Below are 25,195 nucleotides of genomic sequence, written 5' to 3'. Positions count from 1 at the left end.
TCAACTGTAACTAGATAGAGAAATAGTTGTGTATATGATGGATAGATGGGTAGATTGGTAGATAGATAGATAGATAGATAGAAAGATGTGTAGATGGATGGATAGATGGATAGAGGGATAGATAGATAGAGGGATAGATAGAGGGATAGAAGATAGATAGAGGGATAGATAGATGTGTAGATGGATGGATGGATAGATAGATAGAAAGATAGATGGGTAAATAGATAGATAAATGATGGATAGATAGAGGGATAGAAAGATAGATGTGTAGATGGATAGATGGATGGATAGATAGATGGGTAAATAGATAGATAGATGATGGATGGATGGATGGATGGATGGATAGATAGATAGAGGGATACATAGACTGATAGATGATAGATAGCTAGATGTGTAGATGGATTGATGGATGGATAGATAGAAGGATAGATGGATGGATAGATAGATAGATAGTTGATACATAGACAGATAATAGATTATTCTACAGTAGGTGCCCCCCATATCCCTGCAGCTCTGATCTCTCCACCCTTCTCATTAGCTGTATAGCCCTGTCCCTTGCTATCTTCTGGTTTCCAGCTTCCTAGCTCCATATTCCGGAGGCAGTGAGTGCTGCGGCGCAGGGAGGGTTAAGAGCAGCACCTGGTGAGGAGGAGCCTGCCTCATCCCCGGACCCTGGACGTCAGCTCCCAGCAGCAGCCAATGGCCTCCAGCAGCCTCCTGCACTGAGCAGCAGAGCACAACATGGAGCACATCAGGCTGCCCAAGGTTAGTACGAGGGGATGAGCATGGCCTCCGTGCTCTGCAGCCAGCCCTGCCTGCCCATGATGATGCTGCAGGAGGACATGGAGCATCCTGTGCCTGTCCATGGTGCGGGCCCTGCTGCTGCACAATCTGGGATTATGAGGTCATTGCCATCATGGAGCCTGTCCTTACACCGATCACTGCTGTCTGCTATAGAAAGGAGCTGCCTCCTGTGATGTGTGATGTGTGATGTGAGCTGTGTGCATAGACATGCATGTAATATGTGTGATTCTGTGCAGGTATGATGGTTTAGCTATAATGCATTATTACAATATTTGTATCACCAGCTCTTATGGTCTTGTTGTGGAGGGCATGCTCAGTATCTAATGGGGGGCAATGCCCATCCTAAGAACATTGCTGATGGAAACCGGAGGCCTGATTGCAGTATTATTCTTGTGTATCAGGCTGGTAATCTAGTGTAGGTGACATCATCTCCAGATGTGACATCATTGGGGTTACATTTACTGCTGCAGAGGTCACAGGTCACGCATCGGCAGAACAATGCCCCCTATGACAGGAGGACACGCCTGACATGTATGTACGGTCTGCACAGAGATCTGGGGACATGTTATGTCTGGGCTCTGGGAACGCAGCATCTATACTTATGGCCTGCAGGGTGCTGTGAGGAGACAGAACACCCTAGATGACGACAGGCGTGACAGGGCACAGCCAGCGTGTTATCTGCCTGCATGGTGGAGGAAGGAGCCACATGGTAAGAAATACCTAATATTCTTTCTACGAGAAGTGACATCACCCCGGAATCTATAGGATCTATGGTGGTTATACATTAGCATATGGCAGGGTCACCTTAGCTTAGTCATTCCAGCACCTCTTATTATTGCCAAAATCAGCAGCCGCTTCACTATCTCAAGGTTAGATTTGCTTGTTGGCTCCTATGAGCCGGGGCTGGCACAGTCTTCTCCGTCCCACCTAATATGTACCAAGTTCAATCTAAAAATGGTCACCCGGTGCGGCATATCATAGGGAAATGCTGAATAAACGTCTGTATAATATAACATTGTACACGGAGAGACGCTCCATCCAATGTCGCACATGTAGATCTGACTGCATGTGATCGGATATTCTCAAGTAACGGAACTGACATATCCTATGTAGACCAAAACACTTCATTAATTATGATTTCTTTTATTAAATGGAATCTGTCATCAGGTTTTTACTATGTAATCTGAAAGCAGCATAATGTAGAGGCTGAGACCCTGATTCCAGACATGTATCACTTTTTGGTCTGCTTGCTCTCATACAATCACAGGTTGTTTTCTTCCTGCAGATCTAGCAGTGCTCAGAATGCTGAGCTCAGTATTATCCCACCGACACCACTGATTGGCAGCTTTCTGTGTACACTGTACATTGACAGAAAGCTGCTAATCACTGGGAGGGGAAGGGTTTGTCTCAACCTTCGTACAATAGATGTCATGGGAATAACAGGATCAGGCCGCTGGATGTCAACCTACCCAATCCTTTTGTTCTTAGAGGGAGTAAGTCACCGCCACAGGAGTCTGGCAGCTGCTTACTGCCTATCTGTACTGAGAACACATGCACGCTCAGCCAAGCCAAGCATGAATGTCTATGAGGAGGTATGGAAGAGCAGATATTAGTACCAGTATATGGTCACCTCTACTCTTGGTTGTCATGATCCTTATCATGTGTCCCTAAAACGATGACATTCAATGATTAGCTATTTTTCGGTAAGCTATAACTGCAGAAGATGGCTGTTACAGAGGGAAACTTGTAGATAAAAACCTAACATTTTCTAGATAACCCTGATGACTTTTAGGATGGCTTAGAAAGGTACATTGTATAAAAAGGTAAGAAAATATAGCACCAGCTGTACTCATTGTACTTTAGTCTCTCCATGAATACAGTAAACTGCACACAATGGGAGAGACCACCTACCTGTTCTACCCAGAGCCGCCTCAGAGCAGTCATGGACCACACTTGCCGGAAACTCTGCTGCTTCATGTCAGTAGAGCAGTTCCTCCTCTTCCGCTCTGCTCTGTCGATGGGGCCTGACTGCCGAAGTCATGTTGATTGGCAGGCACCTCATTGCAGTTAGACAGCAGGGAGACGGTGCTCAATCAGCATGACATTGGCAGTGACGTCCTGACGACAGAGCAGAGTGGAAGAGAAGCAGGTGCTCTGTCCATCGCTCTTACCGGTAATTCTGCAGATTCCGCTGATATCACATCAGCGGAATCTGCAGAATCATTGGTAAGGGCGATCTTTGTTATATTCTGGAAAAGATCTGCAACAGGCAGAACAAGTAGGTAGCTAGCAACGACCTGCCTGTTTGTTCTTAGGCCCAACGTTAAAAAATAAAATTGTTCCGGACAACCCCTTTAAATCTAGACTAAAACTAGACCTGATTGGCAAAAAATGATGCCAAATGATGCTCAATATATGACAAAAATACTACATTTCACAAGACATGTTAGACACTTTTCCTTTCTCCATCTTTTGAGTGCTGAACACTGGGTAGCAGCAGCTGTGAATTCCAGGGTCAAATGAGAATAAAGCCCGGAGGACCAAAGTTCATCTTGCAAATTTGGTGCTGAATTTGACTACAAATATACATTATAATTGAAATTCACATGATCGTGCAGAGGATCTGGAGGGATTCCCTGAAGCTGACAATGCGGTGTGCTCACGTGTGGACATCTGTGCAGCTGACAATGCAGTGTGCTCACGTGTGGACATCTGTGAAGCTGACAATGCAGTGTGCTCACGTGTGGACATCTGTGCAGCTGACAATGCAGTGTGCTCACGTGTGGACATCTGTGAAGATCACAATGCAATGTGCTCATGTAGCGCCCCTGAAGCCATCAGAGAGTTACAAGGTTCTGCATCCTCATCAAGATGCAGGGCCTACCCCCTAGGGCCCCCCCCCAGGGCCCCAGAAGACCAGTGCCGGTCACTCATAAACACTTCACAAAATCACAGTTTTTCCCCAACAATCCCCCATAAAATGGTACACAGCTAGGGTCGGACCAATGGATGGCCGCCTAGAGGTGGAGCCAGTCCAGTCCACTAGTTGACCAGGTGGGAGGGGCAGACAGTGGATAGTCAGTCAGAGGAGTGAGACCGTGAAGATGGACTTGGAGTGAACAGTAACCCGGTGCCCAGGAGGGTAGTTGCCGGCGGAGTACATCACAGTACTCCCGGAACTACGCACCAACGGGGTACAGGACCCTAGGTCAGGCAGAAGCTCCAGGCAGGCCTGATAACACCTGTACAGCAAGGGAACCATCAAGGACCTCACTGACTTTAAAAATCCGAGACTCAGTAGCAAAGGGAGAACTGGGTACAGAACCAGAGACTCCAACCCCACAGGGTTCACGCTACCGTCATACGGACTGCAGTGGAAAACCTCCGGACAGGGACTCCCAGTTGCTCTACGCCATGGGGACCCACCAACCAGAGACAGGTGCATGGGAATTAGGCACCAGATTACTAAAAGGTGAAACCAGCCGGCCTCGGGTGACATGAAGCTAACAATGCAGTGTGCTCAAGTGTGGACATCCGTGAAGCTGATAATGCGACAATGCAGTCAAAGTGCGCATTCACAGGAGTGAAATGGCGGTCTCCTTGTGGATGGCGTAGGATGCGTCATCCACATGGGGCTGGGAAGTAGGACGAAGACTGCACAAGATGGAGGAGGCACCGGGCAGAGAGCAACGACACCCATTGGATCTAACAGCTCCCTAGGGGAGTATAATAAAGATATTTTTTATATTCTACAGAGCAGCCTAGGCTATTATGTACAGTATTCTAGAATACTGTTTATAAAGGTGCTGGCCGTAGCTTATAGGGGAAAATCCTGGTGACAGGTACCCTTTAAGTAGTGGACAACCTCTTTAATGTCCTCACACAAACATCTGAGGCCTTCACAGAGCAGCTGTAGTTATACTGAGAATAAATAACACACGGGAGGGCTCAATTCACTTATGACATTAACTAAAGGCAATTGGTGACTCAGGATTTAAAATATTTAGAAATTCTTGTAATATTTCCTTTACACTTCACAAATACTTGGCACGTTGTGTTGGTATATCACATAAAATCCAAATAAAATACATTTAAGTTTATGAATATAATAAACAATGTGGAAAAGTTCACGGGATATGAATACTTTTTCAAGGCACTGCATGTATATTTCCAGATAATTCCTTTTATTTGTGACTTTCTGCCTCTGATTGTGTCATTGGGGTCTGATATAACAGCCTTACAGCACTACATTTGTGTATTTGCTTAGATTTATAAACCTATGAGCAATCGGAAGACAATGTATCAGTGCCCAATTGATCAATAGTGGCATTGTTCACGCCGGTGATGATGAGGAGGGTTGCTGGAGGCAGATGCTCCTGATTCATGAAGAGGTGAATGCCCTTTCATGAATCTGGATCGTCTGATGAATGGTGTGCAGCTTCGTTCCATACTCCAGAAATCTCACTACAGTCAGGTATTGGAGTGAGATTTTTAGCGTAAGGAACACTACAGATTATTATGAATTACATCAGTTGTGTTGACCCGCCATACCTCCATCCAGCCCCAACGTAGTCCAATTTGCAAGATGAAACTGGTGTTAAAATGCTAGACGTTGTTAAATTTTGGTACAAATCTAAGTTGTGCCTAAATTTTGTGACTTTTCACAGCTTTTATTCCAGGATTCTGGCTTAAAGGCTTTGGTGAATTGGGCCAAAAGTTTCAAAGGGAGTACCAATACCAGATCACAATACCTTTTCATGACATCACTAAAAACTTGAACACTCCATTACACAAAGCCGATGTAAAGGGAACATCTTACTCAATTGAATCATGAATCAGATTCTTGTTGAATGATTACAGCCAGGAATATTTTTTTCTGAAACGCTCTGTCATTTCAGAGGAAACATGGTTTGACTGGCTTGGTACTATTGCAATGGGTGTGACTAGTCTGGTTCTGGCCTCGGCCTGCTTCTCCCCATATCGCTCTAGTTGATTGATAGGACTCTTCCATGTGGGGATTGTCTGAGCTTGCATGTTTAGATAGCTGTTATGTGTATAGCCAACATCATCTGCATCGCTTTTGCTCATGTGATATTACCATTGTAGTGACTTGGGCGGGCTTTGCACGTTGCGACATCGCAAGCCGATGCTGCGATGTCGCACGCGATAGTCCCCGCCCCCGTCGCAGGTACGATATCGTGTGATAGCTGGCGTATCGAAAACTATCGCTACGCTAGCTTCACATGCACTCACCTGCCCTGCGACCGTTGCTCTGGCCGGCAACCCGCCTCCTTACTAAGGGGGCGGGTCGTGCGGCGTCATAGCGACGTCACACGGCAGGCGGCCAATAGCGGCGGAGGGGCGGAGATGAGCAGGATGTAAACATCCCGCCCACCTCCGTCTTTCCGCATAGCCGTCGGCAGATAAGGAGATGTTCCTCGCTCCTGCGGCTTTACCCACAGCGATGTGTGCTGACGCAGGAACGATGAACAACATCGTACCTGTCGCGGCACCGGCATTATAGAAATGTCGGTGAATGCAACGATGATACGATAACGACGTTTTTGCGCTCGTTAATCGTATCATCTAGCATTTACACAGTACGATGTCGAAAGTGACGCCGGATGTGCGTCACTTTCGATTTGACCCCACCGACATCACACGTGCGATGTCGCAACGTGCAAAGCTGCCCTTAGCGCAATCTTTCATTTTTATCTGTTTTACCTACCTTACCATTACTGAAGCTACTGTGTCCCATAGTCTCATACCCATGGAGAAGTTCTCCATATTTTACAGCCAGAGATGACAATATACTTTGTTATATGATGTGATAATACTCTATGACGAGACGCTATCCGGTGTCACCATGCAGATCCTGCCTTGCTCAAGGAGTTTGAATAGACCAGAAGACAGAGCCGGATTTTCAAACTTGCAAATACTAGAGGGGCTTGTTTGGCAGCAGGCCACACAGGACCGACCTGTAATTGGGAACCAGTGCCACGGGTGTGCACCACTTTCAACACTTCCTGCATTCTGTGGATGATGATTCTGTTTAAACCACGGTGAAACAGAAATATATTTTCCTTCCCTGACACTATCGCAAATCTCAGGTTGATTCAGGTCTCTGGCATATGAGAGTCTGGGGGCATGCTGAGGGTGGCAGTGGCCCAATGCAGGTTACGTGGAGACATCACTGCCACGTCACTACTCACCAGTGGGCAGCAGAGACTGACGAAGGCCACTCATTGTAGGAAAAGAGTTGGGTAGTTAGGGGCACGATTAATCTACTAATAACTCCTACGGTATGCATGTAGAAAGAAGCATTACTATTGTGTCAGAGCATAAAGATGGACTAAAATTGTGTGTGACAGCATAGGAGGAGATTCCCAATTTGTGTGTGGGGGGGCTTAAGGGGGTTAAAAGGAAAAAAAGTAAAAGCACAAAACAAGGTGTGTGTGAGGCCTAAGGGGGACTGTTCTTCGTTGGATGGTTTACAGATCTTTTTTTTTGGTCCACCTTATGGATAATGTCATCTAATTTATGGCTTGTTGAGCATATCTACTTCAAAAGGAGCGGTTTAGCGAGGTATGGGAAGTTTGTGTAGATGATTTCTGTCAAAGATGCCCTGTTTTTCAATCATTGTTTTCTTATTTCACATTATACAAATGACACAAATTCCAAATATGCATATCTTATTAAGACTTAAGCGGGCTTTACACGCTACGATTTTGCTACAGCGATCTTGTTGGGGTCACGGAATTTGTGACGCACATCCGGCCGCTGTAGCGATCTCATAGTGTGTGACTCCAAGGAGCGATTTTGGATCGTTGCAAAAATATCCAAAATCGCTCCTTGTTGACATGGGGGTCCGCTCCCAATTATCGATACTATCGCTTTCCCGTTGTTGTTCCTCGTTCCTGCGGCAGTGCACATCGCTGTGTGTGACCCCCGTAGGAACGAGGAACATCTCCTACCTGCCGCCGACCACAATGCGGAAGGAAGGAGGTGGGCGGGATGTTCGTCCCGCTTATCTCCGCCCCTCCGCTTTCATTGGGCGGCCGCTCAGTGACGTCGCTGTGACGCCGAGCGGACCGCCCCCTTAGAAAGGAGGCGGTACGCCGGTCACAGCGACGTCGCTATGCAGGTAAGTATGTGTGACGCGGGTGCGCGATTTTGTGCGCGACGGGCAGCGATATGCCCGTTTCGCACAAACAATGGGGGCGGGTCGCATGTTAGCGATATCGGTACTGATATCGTAGCATGTAAAGCCACCCTAAGTTGTTCCACCACTTGCATTCTTCAAAGCCTTAGCAGTGCGGCAAAGAGCTTCGTCTTTCACGAACTTAGTGGATGTGTTCAGCAACCCACCTAGGAAATTAGTTAAGATGGGATGCTGAACAAACCTTCACTCGGTTCTTAGAAGATGGAGCTACTTGTGTCACTGCTACCCCCCCCCCCCCCCTTCCCTACAAGATTTGTAAGCAATAAAGGCAGGCATCTGGAAGCCTCCATGGGCCACTCAGTTACCTGAATCCTACCGAACATTTCTTGACCATTGCTTGACCATGCAGTTCACAAAAACCTGCTTCCTATGGAGAACTTTCATGGCTCCTTTATACAAGTCAATAATAATCTGCTCACAGGTATTTGTAGAATTGTTTGTTCTTGATTATAGGCTTGTTTAACCCCTTCAGCCCCCGGGCACTTTCCATTTTTGCGTTTTTGTTTTTTGCTCCTTTTCTTCCGAGAGCCGTAACTTTTTTATTATTCCGTCAATCTTGCCATATGAGGGCTTGTTTTTTGCGGGACGAGTTGTACTTTTAAATGAAACCATAGGTTTTACCATATAGTGTACTGAAAAACTGCAAAAAAAGTGTGATCGCACAATAGTTTTTGGGATGTTTTATTCACCGTGTTCACTACATGATAAAACTGATGTATCTATGTGATGCCTCAGGTCGGTGCGAGTTTGTAGACACCAAACATGTATAAGTTTACTTGTATCTAAGGGGTTAAAAAAAATTCACAAGTTTGTCCAAAAAAAGTGGCGCACGTTTTGCGCCATTTTCCGAAACACGTAGCGTTCTTATTTTTTGGGATCTATGACTCAGTGATGGCTTATTTTTTGCGTCTCGAGCTGACGTTTATAATGGTATCATTTTTGCGCAGATGCTACGTTTTGATCGCTTGTTATTGCATTTTGCGTAAAACTTGCGGCGACCAAAAAATGTAATTTTGGCGTTTGGAATTTTTTTGCCACTACGCCGTTTACCAATCAGATTAATTGATTTTATATTTTGATAGATTGGGCATTTCTGAACGTGGCGATACCAAATATGTGTATATTTATTTATTTTTTAACCCTTTAATTTTCAATGGGGGGAAAGGGGGGTGATTTGAACTTTTTAGGTGTTTTTTTTTTTTTTATTTTTTAAAACTTTTTTTTTACTTTTTTATTTTATTTTACTAGTCCCCCTAGGGGGCTATAGCGATCAGCAATCCGATCGCTATTATCTATCTGCTGATCACAGCAATACAGCTGTAAACAGCAGATTCAGTCAATTTGTTTTTCCCTCTGCTCTCGGCCGAGGGAAAACGAAAGTGAAACATCATAGCTGCAGGCGTCATCACATGACCCTGTGCTGCGATGGCAACCACCGATAGTCACGTGATAACGCACGTGACTTCCGGTGGGGGCGGCGGTAAGTAAAAAACATGGCCGCGCATGGCATTTAGATCTTGCTGCCAGACTTTGGCAGCAAGATTTAAGGGGTTAATGGCCGCGGGTGGAAGCGATTCCACCTGCGGCTAGCAGGCACACATGTCAGCTGTTGAAAACAGCTGATATGTGTGCCGACCGCCGCCGCCTGCCCGCGGCAGGGGGCGGGGCTTAACGGGACACGATCCTTGACGGATAGATCCGTCCAAGGTTGTGAAGGGGTTAAACTGAGCCGTCACTCAGCAAATGGATAAAAGTTTCATTTGTTGGGTGCAATGATTTCTTTATCGTTCCTATGGGAGACCCAGACATTGGGTGTATAGCTTCTGCCTCCGGAGGACACACAAAGTATTACACTAAAAAGTGTAGCTCCTCCCTCTGAGCATATACACCCCCTGGATAACCAGATCTAGCCAGTTCATTGCTTTGTGTTCAGGAGGCATACATCCACACATGCATTCTCATCTGATTTTTCATTTTTGGAAAGATTTTGAAGAAAAGCAGGTCCAAGCCTGGACCCCCGGCATGTCCCTTCTCACCCCACTGTGTCGGCGGTGTTGTTAAGGTTGATTCCAAGGCTGGAGCCTTACATGCCGCGCTCCTTCACCATCCCTCGGGCTCTGGCTTGAAGTGGGAGCCAGCACGGTTCTCCATGCTTTGCAGCAGACCGGTCTCCATCCGCAGCCCTTCAGGATCCTGCTGGACGGAGCACTCATCCCCAGGGACATGGCCCTGCGTCTCAGCAAGCTAAGTACCTGAGACGTTTATGTTCTGGGGGTCCCTGTACTTTTATTATGTGGGGAGAGTGTGCTGAGTGTTTTTTGTGACATTTCCGGCCGGTTCTCTGGCTGTCGCCTGAGAACCGCGCCGATTGTGCCTGCGCGCCTGCCGCACCACTCAAATTTAGGCCCCGGCTTCGCCGGAGGCCTACTTTCGGTTTCACTGCCCTCGCATGTCATTCATGCAGAGGGACAGTGTGGCTCCGCCCAGCGGCCGTTCTGCACAGGGGAGAGACACTCCTCACTGAGTACATGTCTCCTCCCCTGTAAGTCTCTTTGGCCCTCCAGATCCCGCTCTCAGGGTTGGCCCCGCCCCCTCTCCTCGCTCCGGCGCCATTTTATCAGCGTTTTCTCTGCAATCAGCACTGGCTGCAGCATCCCTGCTGAGGTGCTTGGGGGTCCGGGCTTTGAGATCTGGAGGGCACACAACACCGCTCCAGCGGTCTGGTAAGCCACAACCTCTGGTTGTGGGTCTCCGTATATACTCTCTGGGGGTCACTCTGGCAAGAGCCCCCACTTCAGCAGCATGTCTCACACGAGGAGCAAGGCTCCAAAGCTATATTCAGTATGCACTGCATGTAAGCTCTTGCTGCCTGAACCGAGCACATATCCACATTGTGATGCCTGCTCTGCCCTGACAATGCCTCAGCCTGGAATCGCCCCCCAGTGGTCTCTCCGGCTGCTCCGGCTTCGGTAGCTGAACCCCCGGCTTGGGTAGAATCCTTCTCTAGGTCAATCTCCCAGTCTTTTGCTGACTCCATGGGACAGCTGTCCCGGACTTTGCTGAACATGCATCAGCCCCCTTCACAGGGTGCCTCTGCTGCTAGGGCTCTCTCAGCGGAGCTCACAGAGGATTCATCATCTGGTCCCAGACCCCGTCCTCCTAAAAGGAGACGCAGGGTCCCCTCTCCTTCCTCGTCCCGCGGCTCTGATTCAAGAGCTGACTCGCAGGACGAGGAGGATGCCTTTACTGGGGGCTCGGAGGCTACCTCCATGTGCCCCATTGATCTGTCCGAAAGTGACTCAGATGTTAGTGATTTGATTGCGTCCATTAATTCTGTACTGGACCTCAATCCGCCAGTATCAGAGGAGCAACCCTCTCTGGCAGAAAAGCACCAGTTTACCTTGCCTAAGAGGACAAGGAGTGTGTTCTTTAACCACTCCAGTTTTCAGGCCGCTGTGACCAAGCCTAGGGCCTGTCCTGACAAACGCTTCCCAAAGCGTGGTTCTGATGACCGTTTTCCCTTTCCACCTGAGGTGGTCAAGGAGTGGGCTCATTCACCAAAGGTAGACCCTCCGGTGTCTAGACTCTCAGCCCGGACCGTTGTATCAGTGGCTGATGGCACCTCTCTTAAGGATTCCACTGACCGCCAGGTTGACCTTCTGGCCAAATCTGTATATGAGGCGGCAGGGGCCTCGTTCTCCCCATCTTTTGCAGCAGTGTGGGCTCTCAAAGCCATCTCTGCTTCTCTAGAGGAGATGCATTCCCTCACCAGGGAATCTATGCCCGAAATGGTTGCCTTAACTTCCCAAGCTTCAGCTTTTTCATCCTATGCCATGTCTGCCATGCTGGAGGCTTCTCACCGCACTGCGGTGGCTTCGGCTAATTCCCTCGCTATCCGCAGGATCTTGTGGCTTCGAGAGTGGAAGGCAGATGCTTCTTCAAAGAAGTTCCTTGCTGGGCTCCCTTTTGCTGGATCCAGGCTATTCGGTGAACAACTGGATGAAATTATTAAGGAAGCTACTGGCGGGAAGAGTACTTCCATGCCACAAACTAAAACCAGGAAACCTGCCCAGGGTAGGAACCAGTCGAGGTTTCGTTCCTTTCGTTCCTCCAACTGGTCATCCTCTAAGCCCTCGGCCTCGTCCACTAACTCAGCCAAGGACCAAAAATCCAACTGGCGCACAAAGGCGCGTCCACAGAAGACCGCAGGAGCTTCTGCCACTAAGGCAGCCTCCTCTTGACTATCTGGCCGCGCCAGCAACGTCCTTAGTCGGTGGCAGGCTCTCCCACTTTGGCGTCGTGTGGTTTCAACACGTCTCCGATCAGTGGGTGCGGGATATCATCTCCCACGGCTACAGGATAGAATTCTCTTCCAGCCCGCCAAACAGATTTTTTCTGTCAACTCCCCCCTGCTCCAAGGCCGCCGCCTTCTCTCAGGCCGTGGCATCCTTGCAGGCCAACGGAGTAATTGTACCGGTTCCCGCCCGGGAACGGTTCAGAGATTTCTACTCAAATCTCTTCCTAGTCCCCAAAAAGGACGGTTCCTTCCGGCCCATCCTGGATCTCAAGCTTCTCAACAAGCATGTTCAGGTGCGGCATTTTCGCATGGAGTCTCTGCGATCAGTCATTGCCTCAATGACCCAAGGAGATTTCCTGGCATCCATCGACATCAGAGATGCCTATCTGCATGTGCCAATTGCAGTTTCACACCAGCGTTGGCTACGTTTTGCAATCGGAGAGGAACATTTCCAATTCGTGGCTCTCCCCTTCGGGTTAGCCACGGCCCCTCGAGTATTCACCAAGGTCATGGCAGCAGTGGTTGCGGTTCTGCACCTCCAGGGGTTGGCAGTGATTCCTTACCTGGACGACCTTCTAGTCAAGGCTTCATCCAGCGCAGACTGTCAGCGGAGTGTCTCGCTCACTCTCGCCACTCTAGCCCAATTCGGGTGGCTTGTCAATCTGCCCAAATCCACTCTCCGACCCAGAGGCTCACGTACCTAGGGATGCAGTTCAAGACTCTGCCGGCACTTGTGAAGCTGCCCTTAGTCAAACAGCAGTCCCTCCATCTGGCGGTGCGCTCTATGCTGAGGCCCAGCCGTCATTCCATCAGGCACCTAATGCAGGTGCTGGGTCAGATGGTGGCGTCAATGGAGGCTGTTCCCTTTGTCCAGTTCCATCTGCGTCCTCTGCAGCTGGACATTCTCCGCTGTTGGGACAAGCGGACTTCCTCCTTGCACAGGCTAGTGGCTCTGTCGCCACAGACCAGGAGCTCCCTTCAGTGGTGGCTTCGGCCCCTCTCTCTGTCTCAGGGGCGCTCTTTCCTGGCCCCGTCCTGGGTGATCCTCACCACGGATGCCAGTCTATCCGGCTGGGGAGCGGTATGTCTCCACCACCGAGCGCAGGGCACTTGGACTCCGTCCGAGTCAGCCCTCTCGATCAATGTGCTGGAAACCAGAGCTGTGCTTCTAGCTCTCCTAGCCTTTCACCACCTGTTGGCGGGCAAGCACATCCGAGTCCAGTCAGACAACGCGACAGCGGTTGCCTACATCAATCGCCAAGGCGGGACACGCAGCCGCCTGGCAATGTTGGAGGTTCAACGCATCCTTCAATGGACGGAGGACTCCAAGTCCACCATATCCGCAGTCCACATCCCAGGCGTGGAAAACTGGGAAGCAGATTATCTCAGCCGTCAAACCGTGGACAGTGGCGAGTGGTCCCTGCATCCGGCAGTGTTTCAGTCAATCTGCCGCAAGTGGGGCACTCCGGAAGTGGATCTAATGGCATCCCGGCACAACAACAAGGTTCCGGTTTACGTGGCTCGCTCCCACGATCCTCAGGCCTTTGCAGCAGACGCTCTGGTTCAAGATTGGTCCCAGTTTCGTTTGTCCTACGTGTTTCCCCCTCTAGCTCTCTTGCCCAGAGTTCTGCGCAAGATCAGAATGGAGGGCCGTCGGGTCATCCTCATTGCTCCGGACTGGCCCAGGCGAGCTTGGTACCCAGACCTGCTCCATCTGTCCGTAGAGGTGCCGTGGCATCTTCCGGACCGTCCAGACCTTCTCTCACAAGGTCCGTTTTTCCGCCAGAATTCTGCGGCTCTCAGATTGACAGCGTGGCTCTTGAGTCCTGGATCTTGACGGCTTCTGGTATTCCTCCTGAAGTCATCTCCACTATGGCTCGGAAGTCTTCCTCGGCCAAAATCTATCACAGGACCTGGAGAATTTTCCTGTCCTAGTGTCGCTCTTCCGGCCATGCTCCTTGGCCTTTTTCCTTGCCAACCCTTCTGTCCTTTCTACAGTCCGGTCTGCAGCTAGGACTATCCCTCAATTCCCTCAAGGGACAAGTGTCGGCTCTGTCAGTGCTGTTCCAGCGGCGTATCGCCCGGCTGGCTCAGGTCCGCACCTTCATGCAGGGCGCGTCTCACATCATTCCGCCTTACCGGAGGCCCTTGGATCCCTGGGACCTCAATTTGGTCCTCACGGCCTTGCAGAAACCCCCCTTTGAGCCTCTTAGGGAGGTTTCTTTGTTTCGTCTTTCACAGAAAGTGGTCTTTCTAGTGGCCATAACTTCCCTCAGGAGAGTCTCTGATTTGGCTGCGCTCTCTTCGGAGTCACCTTTTTTGGTTTTTCATCAAGACAAGGTGGTTCTCCGTCCGACTCCGGACTTTCTCCCTAAGGTGGTTTCTCCTTTCCACCTTAACCAGGACATTTCCCTGCCTTCCTTTTGTCCGGCTCCTGTTCATCGCTTTGAAAAAGCGTTGCATACTCTGGATCTGGTGCGGGCGCTCCGGATCTATGTGTCTCGCACCGCTGTTCTTAGGCAGTGCACCTCTCTTTTTGTGCTAACCACAGGTCGGCGTAAGGGCCTCTCGGCTTCTAAGCCGACCTTAGCTCGTTGGATTAGGTCAGCCATTTCCGATGCCTACCAGTGTACTCAGGTGCCTCCCCCGCCGGGGATCAAGGCACACTCGACCAGAGCTGTCGGTGCCTCTTGGGCTTTCAGGCACCAGGCTACGGCTCAGCAAGTCTGTCAGGCTGCCACCTGGACTAGCCTGCATACCTTTTCAAAGCACTACCAAGTGCATGCTCATGCTTCGGCAGATGTGAGCTTGGGTAGACGCATCCTTCAGGCGGCTGTCGCCCATTTGTGAAGTTAGGCTTTGCCTACTTCTCAGTTTCTCTGTTTATTCCCACCCATGGACTGCTTTGAGACGTCCCAATGTCTGGGTCTCCCATAGGAACGATAAAGAAAAAGAGAATTTTGTTTACTTACCGTAAATTCTTTTTCTTATAGTTCCGTATTGGGAGACCCAGCACCCTTCCTGTTGCCTGTTGGCAGTTTCTTGTTCTGCGTGTTATCACCGGCTCTTGTCGTGGACAGAGTCTCCGGTTCTTCCGGTTCTTGCTCTGTCTTTACTTGTGGGTGGCTATTCTCCTTCAGCTTTTGCACTAAACTGGCTAGATCTGGTTATCCAGGGGGTGTATATGCTCAGAGGGAGGAGCTACACTTTTTAGTGTAGTACTTTGTGTGTCCTCCGGAGGCAGAAGCTATACACCCAATGTCTGGGTCTCCCAATACGGAACTATAAGAAAAAGAATTTACGGTAAGTAAACAAAATTCTCTTTTTTTATGCATTCAGAACACCCAGTATAAATGTGACGCCCTGGCCTATCAGGTTGTCACAGAGTATTGTGCAATCTGCCCTTCTGTGCAATATCCACCTCCTCCTTGGTTACGGGTTCCCAACTAATGGTGTTGCCAACATCAGCCAATCAAAATTTTAGGAACACTCTGCACCACACCCACCAGACACACCAGTGGACGGTCTGAGTGGAATAGGGTCGCCCACTTGGGGGGTTGGTAAGGGGAGGTCAAGAGTGTCATGAGTCAGTCAGTTTAAGAGTGAAGGAGAAAGAGGAGGTCAGGAGCTGGGCTCCTTGGAAGTCACTGGGTAGCAGACGGTGGTCTGGGCCTAGTAGGAGCTGGACCCCCGGTTGCAGGGGATCGTGACAAGGGGCACGGAACTGTTGAGGAGGACAGCTGGCGGCCTTGTACCATCACCGGGCTAGGACCAGGGCACGACTGGGTACGTGGACCCTAGGTCAGGGAGTAGCTTCAGGCAACCTGACAATTGACCCGACGAGAACGGAGCCTTCAAGATCCGCTCTCCACCCGCTCCAAAATCTGGGTACTAGCGCAACGAAGGGGATAGGACTTTCCACTAAAACGGTCCCAAGCGTGAACCCTGAGAGCAAGCTCCCTCAGTTAGCCACACTGGGGAGCGGGACCCGACTAGTTCTACACTACAGGAGCCAACTAGTAAGTGAACTTAGTGCCAAGAGGAAGGTCACAGATCATCAGGCAACAGGACCCAAACGTGCTCCCCTCGGCGGCAGCGGTGTCCAGAACTTTGGTTTACCAAGTTGTCGGTGTCAGCTTTATGGACTGAGTGAGTACGCAAGTGACCCTTTCACTCCCAATGGCACTCCCCAACACCATCACCGAGTCCTGGGGCATCCCCTCTACCCGTGGAGGGGTTAAACACCTAGCTGCCCACTCCATCACCCCCGGGTACTCCCAGCTGCAGCGGTGGTACTCCACCTTACCACACACCACGGGTGGCGTCACGAACTTTAAATATACAATCCCCTGTAAATACCCCCTTTATTTGAGTGGCTGCACAACCCCCGGGTCCGGACGCCCCTCAAGCCACCACGGGCCCGGATCCGAGCAGCCCGGCTGCTGACGCGGAAGCGGCACATAAACATGCCAATAATATGTGCTGTACATGGGAATAGGACAATCGTATTAGTGATCGATCTGTCCCCATCACTGTTTAATCAGTGTGTGTAAACAGGGTGTTCACCACTGATCAGCTTGTATATAGCAGATCAGTAGTTATTTATTGGCCTGTATTGTTGGGAAAGTGGAGTGTTTTGAATTCTGAGTGGATTAACATTACACTGGTCAAGATAGCAAAACTCATTGATTCCATGTCCAACTGGATAAAAGATAGCCACAAGTGAACCATGGGCAGCATAAATCAGAGTCAAACAGCGCCATTTCAGCTGTGTGTGTATAGGGAGAGTCCTGTAACTCAAGGGGAGTGGGGCGCGGAGAATCTGCTGGGGTGCGGCCTCCTGGACTATTCACCTGAGCTGTATAGAACCCTCCACGACTTTTATGCGGGCATCACACGAGACGAGCTATCGTGCGATGCATCGTCGGGGTCACGGTTTTCATGACGTACATCCGGCATCGTTTGCAATGTCGTTTCGTGTGACACCTCCGAGCGAAGCAGTATCGCTCACAAATCGTGAGTCGTGTACATGTCGCTTATTTTTAAAAAATCGTTTATTTTTCATGGCGCCGGTTGTTCATCGTACCTGGAGCAGCACACATCGCTCTGTGTGACACCCCGGGAACGATGAACACAGCTTACCTGCGTCCCGCGGCACCCGCCGGCTATGCGGAAGGAAGGAGGTGGGCGGGATGTTTACGTCCCGCTCATCTCCGCCCCTCCGCTTCTATTGGCCGGCGGCTGTGTGACGTCGCTGTGACGCCGAACGTCCCTCCCCCTTCAGGAAGAGGATGTTCGCCGCCCACAGCAAGGTCGCTCAGCAGGTAAGTACGTGTGACGGTGGTTTAACGACTTTGTGCGACACGGGCAGCGATTTGCTCGTGACGCACAAACGACGGGGGCGGGTACGATCGCTCGTGCGATCGCACGATAGATCGTACCGTGTGACGCCCGCATAAGGTCTAAATTCAATAAATATTTTTATGAGTTTCTGACACTGTGTATTTTAATATCTGCAACATCACCCCCCCTTCCTCTCCCAAAACACTTTGTGGTAACTTAATTTTAAAGGGAAGCCATCACTAATGAGTCACATGACACCCGGGAGGGAAAATAGCTAATAGCCTCAACATGGCCATTTTTACTTAGGGATGTATTTACTTTTGTTTTCTAAGGTTTGGAAATTAATGGCGGTGTGCTGAGTTATTTAGAGGGCACATTAAATTTACACTGTTATACAAGCTGTACACTGACTACTTTACATTGTATCAAAGTGTCAGATCTTCAGTGTTGTCCCATGAAAAGATATAATAAAATATTCACTAAAATGTGATGGGTGTACTCACTTTTGTGACATACTGTATATGGTCATATTGCTCCTTGAAAGATCATGCTATTGCTCCCTGACTGAAAAAAATGAATTCATACACAAATGAGGCTTAGGTGTTCTTGGAACGTCAACACGTTCTTCTGCTGGACTGACCGCTCACTGTCTGTATCACATAAAATACAATGTTTAAATTTAATGTTTACTTATGGGTTGTTTCTATACAATCAGCAAAACATCTTAAGGCTATATTCACAAGACCATTTTTTGTTATGACTACTGTTGAGGGGGAAAAACTGACTGCACTAGAACCAATGATAATCTTTCGGGATGTTCAGATGACCACTTTTTACGCAGAAAAACTGTCCACTTAAAAAAATTGCAGTATGCATTAGTCTCTGCCATTTTTCAGATGAGACTCATCTATTCAAATCTATGGAAAACAAATCCGTACGGATCATCCATATAACATCAGAATTTTACATGTACATTGCAGTTATTAGCATAGGAAACTGTATTTGTTGTAAATCATAATTACTGGTGAATAGTGCAGTGGCAATCTGGGTACCATGGTTATCTTCAGCTATGACCGCTTATAACCTGAGTGATGTTACGCAGCGGCTTAATCAGTTTCTGCTTGAAGCCACAGCGTGTGGCCATGTTCTGGGCCCGCATGCTGCGACTTCAGAGTCGGGATCATCGTGGGACTCGTGTGGATTACTTCAGAACTGGGTGTTTAGGGTTAATAAACAGGTGAAAGAGTGTAGTTTTTTTATTTCAAAAAAAGAATTTTTGGTGTTTGTGTTTTTCTTTTCACTTACAGATTAGTAATGGGTGGGTCTTATTGACACCTCCCATTACTAATCTAGAGCTTAGTGGCAGCTGTGAGCTGTCATTAACCGCTGATGTTACCCTAATTGCCACTGCACCAGGGTAATTGGGATGAGACTGGTAAAGTGCTGGAATTATTGCATCTAATGGTTGCGACAATTCTGGGTGGCTTCACGTTGCTAGTTTTAGGCTGGAGGGGCAAAAACCATGGCCCTCCACAGCCTGAGAATACCAGCCCCCAGCTGTCAGCTTTATTGTGTCTGGGTATCATAATTGAGGGGAACCGCATTCTGTTTGGTTTTTTTCTAATTATTTATTTAAATAATTTAAAAAGCCGCATGGGGTTCCTCTTCTTTTGATACACAGCCAAGATAAGCACATGGCTGGGGGCTGCAGCCTGTAGCCGTAGGCTTTATCTGTGCTGGGTATCATATTGGGGACCCTATGCCAATTGTTTTATTTATTTTTACACCACGCTAGACCTGCACAGAGCACCTGTGATTCCAGGCAGTCAGCTGACACTCAGGGATGGGGTGCGTTTTTACTGCAAATCACAGATGCCAGAACTGCCAGTGGGCGGGGTAAGCAGTGCATATGCATGAGAGTAATGAGCGGCCCCAGAAGTAGTGTTACAGCCGCTCGGAGACTGGTAAGTATAACGCTCCTGCTTTATTTCTATGTCCTTTCCTTTTCCTTTATTTATTTACTTTTTTTAATTACCCGTGTAGTCGGTTTCAGAACCGAAGTCGGATGCCATGAGATCAGGTATGCAGAGGGAAACACAAAGGGCACAGGTAACAGAAGACAAGACCAGAGAGTGAGGAGCCACAAACACGGGAGGGAGGATGAACCAGGTTGGGTAACCAACTGACAGGAGCGGGAAGTCAGTTCCTGGGACAGACGGACAAACGGGGAAGGATATACAGTTAGGTCCAGAAATATTTGGACAGTGACACAATTTTCGCGAGTTGGGCTCTGCATGCCACCACATTGGATTTGAAATGAAACCTCTACAACAGAATTCAAGTGCAGATTGTAACGTTTAATTTGAAGGTTTGAACAAAAATATCTGATAGAAATTGTAGGAATTGTACACATTTCTTTACAAACACTCCACATTTTAGGAGGTCAAAAGTAATTGGACAAATAAACCAAACCCAAACAAAATATTTTTATTTTCAATATTTTGTTGCGAATCCTTTGGAGGCAATCACTGCCTTAAGTCTGAAACCCCTGGACATCACCAAACGCTGGGTTTCCTCCTTCTTTCCTTCTTAATGCTTTGCCAGGCCTTTACAGCCGCAGCCTTCAGGTCTTGCTTGTTTGTGGGTCTTTCCGTCTTAAGTCTGGATTTGAGCAAGTGAAATGCATGCTCAATTGGGTTAAGATCTGGTGATTGACTTGGCCATTGCAGAATGTTCCACTTTTTTGCACTCATGAACTCCTGGGTAGCTTTGGCTGTATGCTTGGGGTCATTGTCCATCTGTACTATGAAGCGCCGTACGATCAACTTTGCGGCATTTGGCTGAATCTGGGCTGAAAGTATATCCCGGTACACTTCAGAATTCATCCGGCTACTCTTGTCTGCTGTTATGTCATCAATAAACACGTGACCCAGTGCCATTGAAAGCCATGCATGCCCATGCCATCACGTTGCCTCCACCATGTTTTACAGAGGATGTGGTGTGCCTTGGATCATGTGCCGTTCCCTTTCTTCTCCAAACTTTTTTCTTCCCATCATTCTGGTACAGGTTGATCTTTGTCTCATCTGTCCATAGAATACTTTTCCAGAACTGAGCTGGCTTCATGAGGTGTTTTTCAGCAAATTTAACTCTGGCCTGTCTATTTTTGGAATTGATGAATGGTTTGCATCTAGATGTGAACCCTTTGTATTTACTTTCATGGAGTCTTCTCTTTACTGTTGACTTAGAGACAGATACACCTACTTCACTGAGAGTGTTCTGGACTTCAGTTGATGTTGTGAACGGGTTCTTCTTCACCAAAGAAAGTATGCGGCGATCATCCACCACTGTTGTCATCCGTGGACGCCCAGGCCTTTTTGAGTTCCCAAGCTCACCAGTCAATTCCTTTTTTCTCAGAATATACCCGACTGTTGATTTTGCTACTCCAAGCATGTCCGCTATCTCTCTGATGAATTTATTCTTTTTTTTCAGCCTCAGGATGTTCTGCTTCACCTCAATTTAGACCGCATGTTGTCTGGTCACAGCAACAGCTTCCAAATGCAAAACCACACACCTATAATCAACCCCAGACCTTTTAACTACTTCATTGATTACAGGTTAACGAGGGAGATGCCTTCAGAGTTAATTGCAGCCCTTAGAGTCCCTTGTCCAATTACTTTTGGTCCCTTGAAAAAGAGGAGGCTATGCATTACAGAGCTATGATTCCTAAACCCTTTCTCCGATTTGGATGTGAAAACTCTCATATTGCAGCTGGGAGTGTGCACTTTCAGCCCATATTATATATATAATTGTATTTCTGAACATGTTTTTGTAAACAGCTAAAATAACAAAACTTGTGTCACTGTCCAAATATTTCTGGCCCTGACTGTAGGTAAGGACACGGTAAGGCTATGTGCCCACGGGAGATTAAACCTGCGGATTTATCTGTGGAAAATCCGCTGATTTTCTGGATTTTCCAGATAAATCTGTAGGTTTCAGCATATACAGACACTCCCCATGTTATCCTATGGGATAGGGGGAGTGCTGTGTCCATGCTGCAGATACGTGCGGCTGCGGAACATGCTGCGGATGTCCTGCAGCCGCACGTAATTGCTTTCTGTGGAATTACCTGCGGAAATCCCGGCTCTCCACTATGGAGATAGGGCCGGGACTTCCGCAGGTAAGCCGCATGAATGCCTACAGGTTAACCGTAGCTATTTCGCTGTACTACCGCAGCTAAAAATAGCTTCGGATTCTGGCGATTAGCTGTGGGAAACCTGCGGCCGTACCCGTGGATATATCCGCAGGTACAAACTTCCGTGGGCACATAGCCTAACAAGGAGTCAGATCAAACAGGAAATCTCAGTAGAGTCAGTCACAGGCTGCAGAGCAAAACTATAACCAGCACAGGAATGCAAGTGCAGAGACCAGATATCGTGTCTGCTGAAACCAGAACGAGTCTGATGGGAGTTAACCCCTGACATGACCAGGCCGGGTCTGGGAAACTGGAGCGGAGAATACCGGCCGTGGATCATGACAATATACCAAATTTGTATGATAGATGCAGGCCCTACCACACGGATCTGCACATCTTGAGAATGGGACCCTGTCACTCGCCTACGGAGGAGTAGTGTTTGCACATTCTCGTCTCTCTCTTTTTTAATTTCTATCATTTCTACAAGAATGTAAAACTACATTTCACCATAACGGGCCAGCAAGTGTATCAGTGGTGTTATTTTCAGAAATGATTTGGCAATTTGTAAATGGCAGACAGCAGAATTGTGAATGCTGCACTGGATGCATAGTACAACCCTAGCAAATTGGAAGAGAAATACTATTGCAAATGTGCCAGAAAAAGGGTGTAGATGATGATTGTATAGGTAATTATCAACCCATGGGATGGGGACATTGAAATTTAGCATCTGACCCTGTGTTCCAAAAGGAGACCTGACGCTGCTGGTGGAGCCTGGCATCTCTGTACTATATTCCTCACAAGTTCTCTATTTATTGTCATCAAATGGGAATGTATGCAGCCAGGGCAAAATATGGGAATAATTCTCACACTACTGCTATATCTAGACAGGCCTAATGTATACTGTACAGGCTGATATGTTACCTGCACTGATACATTGTATCTAACAGGGCACTACAGAGAGGAGGGATGAAAATGAAGATTAGAAAATAGTGCAGCATGGAGCAGATGTCATTTACCTCATAATTAGGGTTCACTCAGATGTCAGTTTCACGTTCAGGTTTTGTCCCTGTTCTTCATATAATACACATGTCTGTGTATTTTTCCTAATCAATCGGTCCGATATTTGGTTCGAGAAGCTTAGAAATCTGCATCAGTTTTTTTTCTTTCTTATGAGCAAAACAGCTCCTATGGCGAATACTGAGTCAGCAATGATGAAAATCTGATCAAAACGCTGATAAAACTGCGATGGTCCATGTTTGACTTTCTGCACTGCCTGAATCCTTCTGGACATGCTCTCAATCAGATTCAAGCATGTCTCAACCAAAATCTGCTGCCAGGTCTTTTCTAGGTGGTCCCACTTGTGCATACTTGGGTATGTATACAGCTTTGTCTTCAGCTCTACCTGCAAGTGTTCAATTGTGTTGAAGTCTGAAGACTATGAACCATTTATTCGCCAATCTTGACGCATGCTTTGGCTCATTGTCCTGCTGGAACACAATGGCGTCCTTTACATACCTATAGTACTCGAGTGTACAAAGTAAAGGGTGCTTTACACACTGCGACATCGCTAGCGATCTTATTAGCGATGTGACACTCCAGATCACAGATGCAATCTGCCGAGATCGCACATAGGTCGATTTTATAGCGCCGGTCACATGTGCGATCTTGGCAGATCGCATCTGCGAACTGGCGTGTCACATCGCTAACGGGATCGCTAGCGATGTCGCAGCGTGTAAAGCACCCTTAACTGGTTTTGTAGGATACTCACATAGCTCAGCATTGAGACAACCATAGATCCTGGTCAAGTATCCTAAGCTTTCAGCTGTGAAATAACCCTATATGGTCAGGCTTCCTGCACCGAACTTGGCAGTTACTTTTATTTTCTCGATCCTTTGGGGACGTTACTACATAATGAATGGGGGAAGATACTTCTATGACTTTATAGGATTTAAAACGCTACAAGGGCCCATAGATTTGACCAACATTCGGAGGGGGGGAGGCCCAGGCCCAAACTCTTCATCGGTGCCTATCGGACTCTAGTTATGCTACAGGGCCTAGACTATATCCGCACGCTGCATCTTTGTGGTGACTACAGAATTTCACCCTGTGGTTACAGAAACGCAACCTGGGGCTCAAAAACACACCCAAAAAACACATTCTTTTCTACTCTTACTTTCACCTATTTTAGATCTAGTCTAAAACATATTTGGCCACTTTTTTTGTTAGAGAATGACAAGAAAAGTTATACATATCACCACTAAAATGTGACATTTCATCCCTTTGATGCTGTGTGCACACAACCGTTTTCTCTCCATCCGAGAAAAGTGGCTGGATTATTTTAATCACACTGTTCAGAGGTGGAGAGAAAAAAAGTGTCTCCACCTTTTTCCTTGAGTCAGTGAAAATCAGACTGCACTCGGATGAACTCCGTGCACCGTCCGATGTTTTCTATGGCCCCATATAGTTGCATTGCCGATTTTGATCCGACACTCAGATCAAAATTGTACGTCACCGATTTTTTTTTTTTTTACTTATCACTTGGAGGAAAAAACTAGCCGTGCATAGCCCTGTAGGATATCATAGGTCCAAGTGCAATCCGTTAAAACCAAAGATAGAACTTGGAAGGAAAATCGGTTATTTTAGAAGAGCATTTCATATCAAAGATGGTGTATTGTTCTAGATGTTATTCTTCTATTGTTCTTATTCTAGATGTGGGCCAGTATGTACAATAGGGCAGCATGGTTGCTCACTGCTTTGCAGCACTGGGGTAACAAGGTGTTTACTCTCAACTGAGACAGTGATGATGATAGCTGTACAGCGCTGTGGTATATGTTGGCGCTATATTAGTGAGCATAATAATATGAACTAATCTGGTTTTTGTTCCATCTTTCCTACTGAAGGTTGAAAATGTCCGCCTGCTTGACCGGATATCTTCTAGAAAGCCAGTCTTGGGAACCTTGTATCTCACAGCCACCCATGTCATCTTTGTGGAAAATATCTCAGAAACTCGCAAGGAAACTTGGGTTAGTTAACATTTCTTTAGTATTTCATAGATAGAAAATATTCTGTAGTTGTACATATCTGTTACCTTTCTTTAATTCATTTATTTTTTTCTAGATCTGTAAAGTGCTCTGTGCCTCATAGCTGTGTCGTGACATTACCATACAGAGTTGCTCAACACTACATTAATATGCTCCATTAATATGCTCCTGATGAAGGGTACATTAGTATTATTCTGTCTTCTCTTGAGGCAATTCAATCGCAGTTAAGTAGGACTCGCGGAAACATATCATTTGCACAGACCCAGTCGCCCTGCACGTTCTTAAGTAGAAACATT

General features: G+C 47.7%; 1 protein-coding gene across 3 annotated transcripts in view; it reads left to right on the top strand.

Annotated features, from left to right (window-relative positions):
* Positions 1–604: 604 nt before the first annotated feature.
* MTMR7 (myotubularin related protein 7) overlaps positions 605–25,195 on the top strand; it is a 78,033-nt gene continuing 53,442 nt past the window's right edge. The window contains exons 1-2 of one of the 3 annotated variants that reach the window (XM_075347086.1): positions 605–765; positions 24,759–24,881. In XM_075347086.1, the coding sequence (XP_075203201.1) occupies positions 742–765; positions 24,759–24,881 (147 nt within the window). In that variant the 5' untranslated portion in view covers positions 605–741. Of the gene's footprint in view, positions 766–1,007; positions 1,041–1,429; positions 1,514–24,758; positions 24,882–25,195 lie in introns of those variants that run through there. The other 2 variants (XM_075347085.1, XM_075347084.1) reach the window with 2 other exon arrangements.

Source organism: Anomaloglossus baeobatrachus, chromosome 1, assembly GCF_048569485.1.
Source record: "Anomaloglossus baeobatrachus isolate aAnoBae1 chromosome 1, aAnoBae1.hap1, whole genome shotgun sequence".
In the NCBI taxonomy this organism is placed as follows: domain Eukaryota; kingdom Metazoa; phylum Chordata; class Amphibia; order Anura; family Aromobatidae; genus Anomaloglossus; species Anomaloglossus baeobatrachus.
This window is presented reverse-complemented; position numbering and strand designations above follow the sequence as displayed.